The sequence below is a fragment of the Symphalangus syndactylus genome, chromosome 22 (assembly GCF_028878055.3).
Source record: "Symphalangus syndactylus isolate Jambi chromosome 22, NHGRI_mSymSyn1-v2.1_pri, whole genome shotgun sequence".
In the NCBI taxonomy this organism is placed as follows: Eukaryota; Metazoa; Chordata; class Mammalia; order Primates; family Hylobatidae; genus Symphalangus; species Symphalangus syndactylus.
In genome coordinates this window covers 27,650,073-27,664,329 of record NC_072444.2, presented here as the reverse complement: position 1 = coordinate 27,664,329, position 14,257 = coordinate 27,650,073, and the positions used below count along the sequence as shown (strand labels likewise).

Here is a 14,257-nt window from a genome sequence, read left to right as displayed (position 1 = left end):
CGGACCACTTGAGGTCGGGATTTCAAAACCAGCCTGGCCAACATGGTGAAACCCCATCTCCACTAAAAATACAAAAAAATTAGCTGGGCGTGGTGGCACACGCCTTTAATCCCAGCTACTTGGGAGGCTGTGGCAGGAGAATCGTTTGAACCTGGGAGGCAGAGGTTGCCGTGAGCCAAGATCGTGCCACTGCACTCCAGCCTGGGCGACAGAGCGAGACTCTGTCTCAAAAAAAAAAAAAAAAAGTCAGGCAATAGTAAGTGTTGGTAAGGATGTGGGGAGATTGGAACCCCTGTACACTGCTGGTGAGAACAGAGAATGGTGCTGTAACTTTGGAAAACAGTCTCGCAGTTCCTGAAAAGGCTAAACATAGAATTACCAGCCGAAGAGCCAGGCACGGTGGCTCACACCTGCAATCCCAGTACTTGGGGGGCGCTGAGGCAGGTGGATAACCTGAGGTCAGGAGTTTGAGACCAGTTCTGGCCAACATGGTGAAACCTTGCCTCTACTAAAAAAAAAAAAAAAAATTAGCTAGGCATAGTGGCAGACGCCTGTAATCCCAGCGACTCGGGAGGCTGAGGCAGGAGAATTGCTTGAACACAGGAGGCAGAGGTTGCAGTGAGCCAAGATCTTGCCACTGCACTCCAGCCTGGGTGACAGAGCAAGACTGTCTCAAAAAAAAAAGAATTACCAGCTGACCCAGTTCTTCCACTCATGGGTATACACCCAAGAAAAATGAAAACATACATCTATAGAAAAACATATATACACATATTCATAACTACATTATTCATAACAGTAAAAAGCAGAAACAACCCAAATGTTCATCAATCAATGAATGGATCAACAAAATGTGGTGTATATCCATAAAATTAAATATGATTTAGCAATGAAAAGGAACGAAGCAGCAGGGTGAAGTGGCTCACGCCTATAATCCCAGCACTCTGGGAGGCTGAGGCAAGCAGATGACTTGACTCCAGGAGTTCAAGACCAGCCTGGCAAGCATGACAAGACCCTGTCTCTACTAAAAATACAAAAATTAACTGTGCATGGTGGCGTATGCCTGTAATTCCAGCTACTCAGGAGGCTGAGGGCTGAGAATCACTTGAACCCGGGAGGCGGAGGTTGCAGTGAGCCAAGATCAGGCCACTGCACTCCAGCCTGAGCGACAGAGCGAGACTCTGTCTCAAAAAAAAAAAAAAAAAAAAAAGGAATACACGATACAACATGAATGAACCCTGAAAACATTACACAGACACACACATATGCCTGTGTCTATATATAACATATTTAGCCACAAATGGCCATATATTGTATGATTCATTTAGATGAAATGTCTGCAATAGGCAAATCCATAGGGACAGAAAATAGATTAGTGATTGCCTAGGGCCTAGCGGGTGGGGGGAAAATGGGGAGTGACTGCTAATGGGTACAGGGTTTCCTGTCGGGGTGAAAAATATTGTAAACTTGATTGTGGTGATGGTTGCAAAACTCCGTGAATATACTAAAAACCATTGCATTGCACACTTTCAATGAGTAGGTTGCATAGTAGGTGAGTTTTCTCTCAATACAGCTATTATGAAAAATTGTGGGCCCAGCGCAGTGGCTCATGCCTATAATCCCAGCACTTTGGGAGGCCAAGGCAGGCAGATCACCTGAGGTCAGGAGTTCGAGACCAGCCTGGCCAACATGGTGAAATCCCATCTCTACTAAAAAATACAAAAATGAGCTGGGCGTGGTGGCAGGCGCCTGTAATCCCAGATACTCAGGAGGCTGAGGCAGGAAAATCACTTGAACCCAGGAGGCAGAGGTTGCAGTGAGGATTGTGCCACTGCACTCCAGCTTGGGCCACAGAGCGAGACTCTGTCTCAAGAAAAAAATAAAAATTGTGATAAAAATCCTGGATCATCAAGAGGGTTTGAGAATTTGCAAATTTATAATTTGTGGTAGGCAGAACAATGACTAAAGATGTCCTGCTGGAACCAGGCGCAGTGGCTCATGTCTGTAATCCTAGCACTTTGGGAAGCCGAGGTAGGTGGATCACTTGAGGTGAAGAGTTTAAAACCAGCCTGGCCAACATGGTGAAACCCCGTCTCTACTAAAAATACAAAAAAATTTGCCGGGCGTGGTGGCAGGTGCCTGTAATCTCAGCTATTTGGGAGGCTGAGGCAGGAGAATAGCTTGAACCCAGGAGGCGGAGGTTGCAGTGAGCCGAGATTGAACCAGTGCACTCCAGCCTGGGTGACAGCGAGACACTCCGCCTCAAAAAAAAAAAAAAGTCCAGCTGGGTGCAGTGACTCACACCTGTAATCACTTTGGGAGGCTGAGACAGGAGGATTGCTTGAGCCCAGGAGCTCAAGACCAGCCTGGGCAACAGAGTAAGGCTTTGTCACTACAAAAAGCAAATTAGATGTGTGCCTGTAGTCTCAGCTACTGGAGAGGCTAAGGCAGGAGGGCTGTTTGAGCACGAGGTCACGTATGCATAATTGTGCCACTGCACTCCAGCCTGGGTGACCAAGTGAGACTCTGTCTCAAAAAACAAAACAAAACAAAACAACAACAAAAAAACAGGCCCTGATGCCTGAACTAGTGTCTGTTACCTTAAGTGGCAAAAGAGACTTTGCAAGATGTGATTAAGTGTGTGGACCCTGATATAAGGAGATTATCCTGGATTATATAAATGCCCCCAATCTAATCATGAGTGTTTTTTTTTTTTTTGAGATGAAGTCTCGCTCTGTCACCCAGGCTGGAGTGCAGTGGTGTGATCTCAGCTCACTGCAACCTCTGCCTCCCAGGTTCAAGCTATTCTCCCGTGTCAGCCTCCCAAGTAGCTGGGATTACAGGCACACACCATGTCACCCTGCTAACTTTTTTTTTTTTTTTTTTTTGAGACTGAGTTTCGCTCTGTTGCCCAGGCTAGAGTGCAGTGGCACAATCTTGGCTCACTGCAACCTCTGCCTCCTGGGTTCAAGCAATTCTCCTGCCTCAGCCTCCCGAGTAGCTGGGATTATAGGTGCCCACCACCACGCCCAGCTTATTTTTGGTTTTTTAGTACAGACAGGTTTTCACCATGTTGGTCAGGCTGGTCTTGAACTCCTAACCTCAGGTGATCTGCCCGCCTCGGTCTCCCAAAGTGCTGGGATTACAGGCGTGAACCACCAAACCTGGCTCACATGAGTTTTTAAAAGCAGAGACCCAGCCAGAGACCCGGCCAGGCATGGTGGCTAACGCCTGTAATCCCAGCACTTTGGGGGGCCAAGGTGGGCGGATCACGATGTCAGGAGATCGAGACCAGCCTGGCTAACATGGTGAAACCCCGTCTCTACTAAAAATACAAAAAATTAGCCGGGCGTGGTGGCGGGCGCCTGTAGTCCCAGCTACTCGGGAGGCTGAGGCAGCAGAATGGCATGAACATGAACCCGGGAGGTGGAGGTTGCAGTGAGCTGAGATCACGCCACTGCACTCCAGCCTGGGTGACAGAGCGAGACTCTGTCTCAAAAAAAAAAGAAAAAAAAAAAAAGCAGAGAGCCTTCCCCAACTGGGTCAGACCCTGAAAAGGGCACAGGGGAGAAAGAAATCACTGGATCTCCCATTGCTGGCTTTGAAGGTGGAAGAAAGGGGCCACAAGCCAAGGAGTGTGGTACCCTCTAGAAGCTGAGAATGCCCTTCAGCTGAAGCCAGCAAGGAAACGGGGATTTCCGTCCTAAAACCACAAGGTACTGAATTATGCCTTGACCAGATATGGCTCCTCCAGATAGGAATTTAGGCTGACCCATTATTTTAGCCTGGTAAGACACAAGTTCTGACTTCCAGAACTGTAAGATAATAAATTTGGGTTGTTTAAGCCACTAAATGGTGGTATATTGTTATGGCAACAATGGAAACCATTACATAACTACTTTATGTGGACTTTAGGAAGCTAATCTTAAAAAATAAAAAAGGTCTGTTACAATGGCTCATGCCTGTAACACTTGCACTTTGGGAGGTCGAGGTGGGAGGATACCTTGAGCCTAGGAGTTAGAGGCCAGTCTGGGCAACATAGTGAGGGCCTAGCTCTACAAAAAAAAAAAAAGAAAGAAAAAAATTAGCCAGGCATAGTGGCGTACACCTGTAGTCTCAGGTACTCAGGAGGCTAAGGCGGGGGGATCACTTGAGCCGGGAGGTTGAAGCTGCAGTGAGCTATGATCGTGCCACTGCACTCCAGCCTGGGTGACAGAGTAAGATTCCATCTCAAAAAATAAAATAAAAATTTTTAAAAAGAGGCTCCTCATGTCTGAGGATGAAAAGATCTACTCGTGGCTGAAAAATCTCTACCTGTTTCCCTCCCTCCCCACCTCCTGCGAGAAGCAAGAGGAAGCCAGCAGAGCTGCCTTAGGGAGTGACACCTGAAAATAGAAACTGCAATGGGATTTTATTTCTAACTCCACAGGCATCTCTGTGAGTCATTCATCTCTCTGGGTCTCACTTTCCTTGTCTGTAAAGCAGGCTGAATTCACCCTGACTTCTGCCTACCCCACAGTTTAAGGGCTAGGAAGAAAAATCCCCAAAATTCCACTTCATAAATAGAGCCCCAGGGCGCTCCTTTTAAAGCACGAGATAAACCACAGACAGAATTCTGGTCACAGGACACCCCCAGGCCGACTCATGGGGCATCATTCCTTTCTCCCAGCTTCCTTCACTCTCCCGGCTTCCTTCCTTCCTTCCGGGTTCTGGGCACACACCTGGTCCCTTGTAGCTGCAGTCAGCACAGAAACAAGAAAAGCTTCAGACAGGCAAAGGTGCAGAAACCAATGCCAGGGCCCATAGGGACAAGGTTTTCGATTTTTGTGTTTTGGGTGGCAGTACTCTCACACCAGGATGACTGGGGCTTAGCACGACCTAATCGTCTTCATGATGGAAAGAAGGCAAAGCAATTGATTGCCCAGAGAAAACTGGAAGGTACAGAGGCAGGATGAGACTGAGGTGAAGGTAAGGCAAGGAAAGACAGGAGGAGAAATGAAACATCTCAGGGTGGTGTGGGAGTGGACATAGGGTTGGGAGGGCATTGTGACACCCTAGGCTAATTCCCTCCTCAGACCCCACCCCAATATTACCTAATCAGGTGGACGTTTTCTTAGTAAGCAGGTTACAACTGACTTAGTTTGGGGCTTTTTTTTTTTTTTTTGAGACCGAGCTTCACTCTTGTTGCGTAGGTGGGAATGTAATGGCGCGATCTCGGCTCACCGCAACCTCCACCTCCCGGGTTTCAGCTATTCTCCTGCCTCAGCCTCCCAAGTAGCTGGGATTACAGGCATGCGCCATCACACCCAGTTAATTTTGTAGTTTTAGTAGAGACAGGGTTTCACCATATTGGGTCAGGCTGGTCTGGAACTCCTGACCTCAGTTGATCCACCCACCTTGGCCTCTCAAAGTGCTAGAATTACAGGAGTGAGCCACCGCACCCGGCTTTTTTTTTTTTTTTTTTTTGGACACAGTTTCACCCTGTTGTCCTGGCTGGAGTGAAATGGCGCGATCTCGGCTCACTGCAACCTCTGCATCCTGGATTCAAGCGATTCTCGCGCCTCAGCCACCCGAGTAGCTAGGACTACAGGCGCGCCACCACACTTGGTTGTTTTTTTTTTTTTTTTTTTTTGTATTATTAGTAGAGATGGGGTTTCATCATGTTGGCCAGGCTGGTCTGGAACTACTGACCTCAGGGGATCCACCTGCCTCGGCCTCCCAAAGTGCTGTGATTACAGGCATGAGCCACTATGCCTGGCCTGGGGCTATTTTTAAAGAAGCCCTCAAGGTAGCAGATCACCCTCTGATGGCCACATGGAGATGTGGGAAATGACCCCCTAGTCCTGCCTCTGGACACCTGCCCACTTCTATCTGTGCCTTCCTGGGCCCCGGTTTTCAGAGCTATGTGGGTGCCTGACACACTCAGGGCCACAGAAGATGGGAACGGCTCTAGGCCAAGAGTCCCGGGCATCATTTGAGTCTGCTCTGGCCCAGTCCTGCCCTAAGCCTTCCTGCTCACTTTCAGCTGTGGAGGCAGCCCAGAGAGTGCCTGGCTCCCTGGCTCCCCCCTCTGCCAGGCCCACTCAGTGTGAACTAAATCCTTGCCGAGGCTTGGCAGACCTCTGCGGGCGCCCGGATGGCCCCTGGCCTTGGTGACAGTGAGGCCCAGCCCCCCTCAGCTCCCAGCCTTCCCGGAACCCCTTGCCTAACATCCTGTGTGGTAATCATGCCTGTTGGCCCCACTCAGTCCTGCCGGCCACTGCCAAGTTCCCTCTGCTAGTTCCAGACGCTCCCACCTCTAATGGAACCATCAGGAAATAAAAAGCTGCAGCACATTTTCTCTCAGGTCAGAATCTCCTCCCAGCACTTTGGGAGGCCAACGTGAGAGAACCACTTGGGCCCAGGAGTTCGACACCAGCCTGGGCAACAAAGTGAGACCCTGTCTCTACCAAACGTTGAAAAATTAGTCAGCAGTGGTGGCGAACATCTGTGATCCCGGTTACTTGGGAGGCTGAGGCGGGAGGATCACTTGAGCCCGGGAGGCGGAGGCTGCAGTGAGCTGTGATAGCACCACTGCACTCCAGCCTGGGGTCTCAAAAAAAAAAAAAGGAAAAAAAAAAAGAAAGAAAAAGTGGGGAGCAGGTTGGGGAGCAGGGTGAGGGCCACCTACTGCCTGATAATGGTGGGAGACAGGAAGGGGACTGAGTGCTCTGAGAGGCAGCTGATCCCGTTTTCTCACTTAAATACCTCTCACCCTACAGAGAAGCCCTGATTCCATTTGCTGTCTTTCTTAGCAATGTCTTAGCAAACGTCTTCCATTTGCCACACGGGTCCCAGCTTCTGCTTACTAAGCACCCAAGTGCCAGACAACCCCGGAGGCAGGTACTCCCATTGTCCCCACTGTACAGATGAAGAAACTGAACTCAAGGTCACACAAGTGATAAGGGGTGGCAGAGATCTGAAGCTGTGCGCGGAGGCGTGGCCAGCGCGTGCGCTCCGACTTCTAAATCCCTACTCTGGATATTGAAGACAGGAAGGACCGAGCCGCTCATTCTACAGATGGGAAAAGCAAGGCCTGGGGAGTCCCAGAGCGGGTGCCAGATAGTAGGGAGCAGCCAGCACCCCGGGTCCCCTCAACGACACAACTACGTCCCTCGGCCACTTCTGGGTCCCGCGCTCGTCTCGGACGCGGCAGAACAGTTCTAGGACGCACGGCCGTCAGGGGGCCGAAGGGAAGGGCGGGGGCGGAGGCTCGGGGCAGACCCACCGCCTCGCCCCGGAAGCTCCGAGGCCCCGCCCCGGCGGCCGCCAGTGGGGGCGTGGCCTCGCCGGCGCCCCCGCCCCGCCCCCGCCGCGCGCGCCCCCGGCCGGGGCCCCAGTCTCGCGGCGCGCAAGGCCGTGGAGGCCTGAGGTCTGGGGCGGGGTGGCGGCTGGGCTGGCCTTGGCATCGCGCCTTCTCCTGCGGCCGCCGCGGGCTCCGCAGGCGGTATCGGAGTGTCGTGAGGCGCGTGACCGCGTGACACGCGCACTTGTCGAGGTGACGGGCCCTGCGGAAGAGGAGGTGCGGCCCGGGGCGCAGGGGAGCCCTCGGGAGCGGGCCCGGCCCTCAGCGCCGTCCTGGCCGTATCCCGGAGGAGCGGCCTGCGCCGCCGCGCGAGAGGAAGTAAGCGCCCCCCGCCGGCCCCGCCGCCGCCCCCGCCACCTCCCCAGCCCCGGCGCCTCCAACCCGCGCCGCCGCCGGGCCCGAGGCCGCACCGAGCCCCGGAGCCTGCGCTGCCAGCCCCGCGGAGCCTGGGGCTGCCGGCTTTGGGACTGCTCAGGAGGCGGCCTGGCTCCCTCCAGGGTCGCCCTGAGCGGCCGAGCTGTCCTTTCCCTGGGCCTCCCGGAACTGAGTTCCAGGAGAGGGGGAACTCCGTGCTTTCCCCCGGGACCTGCTTAATCTTTGGCATTGATTAGCCCTCGGGTTTCACATAGCGTTTCCCGTACCCGGATCCAGTGAACGGTTTTCCAGAGGCAAACCTCTCTGGATCTCTGAAAATCAGCTCACCCAACCTTGAATGCTTAGCCAGAAGTGAGAACTTCTGGAAAGAAGTGTCCTTGCCCACTCCCCCTGCACCCCCAACAGGCCCATGGCTCATGAAAGGCAGCAGATGAGGGAAAACTGGTGTCAAATGGGCATATTTTTTATTTTTGTTTTTTTACTTTTTTATAAAAGATAGGGTCTTGCTTGGTTGCCCAGACTGGAGTGCAGTGGCACAAACACGGTTCCCTGCAGCCTCCACCTCTTGGGCTCAGGCCATGCTCCTGCCTCAGCCTTCTGGGTAGCTGGGACCACAGGCGCGCACCACCACACCTGGCTAATTTTTAAACCTTTTGTAGAGATAGTGGTCTCACTATGTTGCCCAGGCCGGTCTCGAACTCCTGGGCTCAAACGAACCTCCTGCTTAAGCCTTCCAAAGTGTTGGGATTACAGGTGTGAAGCACCACGCCCAGACAGCGTATTTTAAATTGTGCATCATATCCCTTTAATTTTTCATCATTATGATTAGAAGGTCATGAAAATCTCTCTGAGTTTTTCCTTGGCATGTTTTCTGTGGTGGATGGTTAGTTGTTTGTTTTTTTTTTGTTTTTTTTTTTTTTTTTTGGGACAGAGTTTCACTCTTGTTGCCCAAGCTGGAGTGCAATGGCGTGATCTCGGTCCACTACAACCTTCTCCTCCTGGGTTCAAGTGATTCTCCCACCTCAGCCTCCTGAGTGGCTGGGATTACAGGCGCGTGCCACCACACCCAGCTAATTTTATGTATTTTTTAGTAGAAACGGGGTTTCACTATGTTATCCAGGCTTGTCTTGACCTCCTAACCTCAGGTGATCCACCACCTCGGCCTCCCAAGGTGCTGGGATTACAGGCATGAGCCACCGCGCCCAGCTGGCTAGTTGGTTTTAACAGCAGTTCAAGAAGCTAGCAAGAAGGACTTCATTCGTGATGCTAATGGTTTAATGATAGAAACTAACATTTCTGGCCGGGCCCAGTGGCTCACGCCTGTAATCCCAACACTTTGGGAGGCCAAGGCGGGCAGGTCACTTGAAGAGTTCAAGACCAGCCTGGCCAACATGGTGAAACCCCGTCTCTACTAAAAATACAAAAAATTTGCTGGGCATGGGGGCAGCGGATGCCTGTAATCCCAGCTACTGGGGAGGCTAAGGCAGGAGAATCGCTTGAACCGCCCCGCCTCCGGTGACGGAGGTTGCAGTGAACCAAGATCGTGCCACTGCATTCCAACCTGGGTAACAAAGCTAGACTTCGTCTCAAAAAAAAAAAAAAAAAGCAGCTAGGATTTCTCGGGTGCTTACTGTATGCCAGGCATTGTGCTAAGTGCCTTACATGCTTCCCACCAATTTGTTTTCCCATTCTGTGGTTGAGGTACAGAGAGGTTAAATAACTTGTCTGAGGGTACATAGTTACTGAGTGGCAGGGATTTGAATCCAGAATATTCTCATGTAACCAGTTCTCCAAAAACTAGCCCTTGAAGGTCTTCCAGGTTTCAACAAAGCAACTGAGGCTTATGCATGATGTCTTCATGATGTCAGAAGGAAGAACTGTGAAAGGCAAAGCGGATCCGGGAGGCCGAGGCTGGTTACCGCAGTTAGTGTTCGGAACAGCTTGACTTCATGGAGCAGAGAAACAGCCTGTCTGGTTTAAACCACTGTTCAGTATCTACACTAATACAGTGTTTTACATTTTGCCATTCAGGGATGTAGTCACATTTTACAGGATGGTTAGCTCTGGTACCAGACTGTATTCAAATCCTATCACCTCTAGCTGCTCGACCTTTAGTAAGTTATTTGACTTCTCTTTTTTTTTTTTTTTTTTTTTTTTTTTGAGATGGAGTCTCGCTTTGTTGCCCAGGCTGGAGTGCAGTGGTGCGATCTCAGCTCACTGCAACGTTCGCCTCCTGGGTTCAAGTGATTCTTCTCCCTCGGCCTCCCAAGTAGCTGGGATTACAGGCACCTGCCACCACGCCTGGCTAATTTTTGTATTGTTGGTAGAGATGGGGTTTCACCATGTTGGCCAGGCTGGTTCTAAGCTCCCGACCTCCAGTGATCTTCCTGCCTCAGCCTCCCGAAGTGCTGGGATTATAGGCGTGAGCCACTGTGCCTGGCCATGTTATTTGACTTCTCTTTGCCTTAGTTTCCTCTCTACTCCCTGCTAAAATGGGGATAATCATGTTACCTACCTCATGTGGTTGTGGCAAGACTTAAATGGTATGTTGCATGTCACACTGATAGCCTAGCATTTGGCATATAGTTAAATACTCCATAAATAGCTCTTTTATTATTAAAAGTGTTGTTCCAAGTAGTAAGCTGCTGCTAATGTGTGCTGTGTCACAGTGCTTGAAGTCACCATTAGAGATATATTCATTTGTGCCATATTTCAAATGCAGAAATGACAGTGGTCCTGTGCAAATGGGATTTATTTGTTCATTTAGCAGATATTTATAGAGCACCTTCTGTATGCCAGGCCTTGTTTTGGATACTGGAGGTACTGCGGAGAACAAAACAAACAAAAGTCCCTGTCCTCATTGGCACGCACACTCTTGGGAAAAGGAATGGCAGACAATAGGCAAAATGAATGTAATTAGCATACAGTATATTAGAAAGCGATGTACTGTGGGGAGAAATAAAGCAGGAGAGGAGGATGGGGGTGGGCGGTTTACAATTTTAGAGTGGTCTGAGTAAGCCTCACTGAGAAGATGACATTTTAGCAAAGAACTGAAGTTAGTGAGGGAGTAAACCACGTGGACCTGGTGGGGGACATGGGGGAGTTGGCCAGGCGGAGAGAACAAGTGCAAAGGCCCTGAGGCAGGAGGCTGGGCGGCCAGAGCCTAGACGGGCAGGATGGTAAGAGAAAAGATCAAAGAGGTAATGGGTGGGAGGCCAGAATGTGTAGACTCTGCAGACGTCTGCACAGAGGAATGGCATGATCCAGCTGGAGCTATGAAAAGGTCACTCTGACTGCCGTGTTGAGGCTCAGCCATAGAGGGTCCAGATAGAGGAGGCCAATTAGGAAGTTCCTGTAGTAATCCAGACGGAGATGACGGTGGCTGGCACTGGAGTGGAGTGGTGGAAGGTGGTGAGAAGCAGTTGTATTCTAGATAAATTTTGAAGATAGAAACTACAGGATTTGCTGACAGATCAGATGACCTCAAGGTTTCTGGGTCTGAACACCTGGAAAGATAGAGTTGCCATTTACTGAGAATGGGGAAAGCTACAGTGGAAGCAGATTGGGAGAGAAATCAGTTCAGTTTTGTACATATTAAGTCTGGCAAACATCCCACTCATGCTCTCAGAATAGCAATTGACTGCATGAGTCTGGAGTTTGGGGGAAGTTCGGGCTGTAAATAAAGACTTGGACAGATAGGCAGTTGTGTGCTGGTAATGTTTACCAACTGACTGTGAGGGGTGGGGTTGATAGTGGGGAACCTGATTTATAGCCTTTGCCTATATCTGTGGTGTAAATATTCTGACGTTGGCCAACTTCAAATACACTATAATAGAATATCTTCACCTCATAGATGCAGTGGATATAAATAATATCAAGAGCATAGATATTAGTGAAATGTAGTCAGATGATTAGGAAGAAATGAGTTTTGAGTATTTATTACCTTTTTAATTTATTTAATGATTTTTTGTTTGTTTGTTTGAGATGGAGTCTCACTCTGTCACCCAGGCTGGAGTGCAATGGTGCGATCTCTGCTCACTGCAACCTCCACCTCCTGGGTTCAAGCAATTCTCCTGCCTCAGCCTCCCAAGTAGCTGGGATTACAGGCACCTGCCACCACACCCAGCTAACTTTTGTATTTTTAGTAGAAACGGGTTTTCGCCACGTTGCCCAGGCTGGTCTTGATCTCCTGGGCTCAAGTAGTCCTCCCGTCTCAGTCTCCCAAAGTGCTGGGATTACAGGACAGGTACCTAAAGATGGGAATGAGGATTCTCTGAGATGAGAGAGGAACAAGGAGCCCCAGATCCTGATCTGGAAGCTTTTGTCCCCATTCTGGCCCTGAGGGCAGTGAATGCAGATCAGAGGTCATAGATAGCAGGCTTGATTTTTTTTTTTTTTTTTTTTTGAGACGGAGTCTCGCTCTGTCGCCCAGGCTGGAGTGCAGTGGCGCAATCTCGGCTCACTGCAAGCTCCGCCTCCCGGGTTCACGCCATTCTCCTGCCTCAGCCTCTCCGAGTAGCTGGGACTACAGGCGCCCGCCACCACGCCCGGCTAATTTTTTTTTTTGTATTTTTTAGTAGAGACGGGGTTTCACCGTGGTCTCGATCTCCTGACCTTGTGATCCGCCCGCCTCGGCCTCCCAAAGTGCTGGGATTACAAGCGTGAGCCACCGCGCCCGGCCTAGCAGGCTTGATTTTTATCTGCATTGATGGGTTCAGCATAAATGGACCAGAACAGGAAGAGTGCAAAAAACAGACAAAAAACAACAAAAACAAAAACCTTGGGTTGGCTATTGTAAAAAGACTAGGCACATCACCTTGTGCTTTAGTTTCAAATGATCTTTAGTTTGAACTTTTGTTTTACTCCCACATGTTCTTTTTAAAAAATTCCAAACTCATGGGTCATGATTTGAAGAAAATTTCCCTTCCTCCTGCCTGGCACACAGAGGATAACGTCAAAAGCCGGGAAAGGGAACAGGGCAGCAGCAGACATTGACCTTTACCTCCCAGCTCCTCTCTCCCACCCCTTGTCTGCTGGGCATAGAGGATTAGAACTGCTTCCTCCTGTGGTTTACCAGAAAACGCTCTGCGGCTGGAGCTTCAGCACAGGCTGGGTCTGCTGTGCCGGGTCTGTTCGGGGACAGCTGCATGCCTCTTCCACTTGCGTGAGAACAAAGGCCAGAACCTGGATTCTGATCCAAACCCCCTGGCTCCCACCTTCTGGGATGTTAGCAGAGCCTTTTAACTGGTAAGTCTCTCCCAGGATTACTCGTAGAAGCCCTCAGGATTAGAGTTGGAGACAGTGAAGGGTGCCCAGGACTGGGTTCATGTGCCCGCAGTCGGCCCTGGCTCTAAGATGAGCCATCAGGTCTTTTCCACCTCCCTACAGGATGCCCCCACAGCACTTTGTTTCGTAGTGAGTGTATTTCTGGCAAGTATCTTAAATAAGAATTGTAAATGAAATTGCATCCTCCACACACGTAAGTCATAGCTTCAAGAGTTTTTGTCTTAACTGCTGAATGACGCACAGTTCTCAGCTCTTGGCTTCATATTTTAGTTCTCTGTTTCCCTGCCTGGCTGCAGAGGTCAAGGCTCGAAGCACTCATTTGCCTTATAGAAAAGTGGAGGGCAGTTCCCGGATAATAGGATGCGGGTCACCTTTCCTCGGAAAACAGGGACACTAAAAGATTACACAGATTCTTTATCTCACCCTCCCATTTCCTCGATGAGGAAACTGAGGCCCAGCCAGGCTAAATGACTTGTTCAAGGTTATGTGGTTGTTTAGAGGCAGGGCCCAGACAAGAGCCACCACACATTCGAGTTCCCAGTCTAATGCCGCCTCCCCTTACAGCTGCTCAAACTTTTCACTAAAGATTTTCTCATTGATTTGTTAATTTTTTGAAAAGAAGTGATTCGTAGTTGGATAAGCCTTTGGAAGGCTACTTCCATGCTCTCTGGCTAACTTCAAGTATGTAATTTCGGAAGGTTTATTTCACAGCCGATTCCTCTCAGAGCAGGCAAGGAGGCAGAGGGGAGAAGTGCTTCCGAAGAAAACCTTCTGAAGCAGAGCCGTGCAGCATGAGGAGGAGGCCTGGAGCCCAGGAGATGTGTTGGAGTCGTGGGTGCCTCTGCTCCAGAGGCTGGGGTCCCCCTGTCCCTGACTTTGACTTAACTGGGCTTCTCTGGGCCTGCTTCTTTCCCTGTCAGGGCAGCAGGGAGGATGACCAAGCCAGCCTTCCCTCCTGCTGCTTCCAGACTAGTCGGGAGTGTTGAGTTAGGAACCGGGGTTGGTTCTCCAGTGCTGTCTGCAGGGCCTGGCTCTGTAGCCCCAGGAGAGGAGGGAGGTTCACAGTGTTTTTCCTGAGAGCAATGGTATTATAGCACCCTTGGGGGCCAGGAGGAACTTTGCATTTAATTAATTAATTAACATTTGTATAGCATTTTTGTCACATGTATCATCTCAATCTTCACTGCCTCTCCCCCCACCCCCGCCTTGGGTTGATGGTATTTGCCCTGTTTTGTAGATGAAGAAGTGTGG

At 50.2% G+C, this 14,257-nt stretch overlaps 1 protein-coding gene across 2 annotated transcripts in view; it reads left to right on the top strand.

Annotated features, from left to right (window-relative positions):
• Positions 1-7,345: 7,345 nt before the first annotated feature.
• The window catches only part of H6PD (hexose-6-phosphate dehydrogenase/glucose 1-dehydrogenase), a 37,193-nt gene continuing 30,281 nt past the window's right edge, over positions 7,346-14,257 (top strand). The window contains exons 1-2 of one of the 2 annotated variants that reach the window (XM_055262472.2): positions 7,346-7,663; positions 12,798-12,967. In XM_055262472.2, the coding sequence (XP_055118447.1) occupies positions 12,945-12,967 (23 nt within the window). In that variant the 5' untranslated portion in view covers positions 7,346-7,663; positions 12,798-12,944. Of the gene's footprint in view, positions 7,664-12,729; positions 12,968-14,257 lie in introns of both variants that reach the window. The other variant, XM_063631967.1, reaches the window with a different exon arrangement.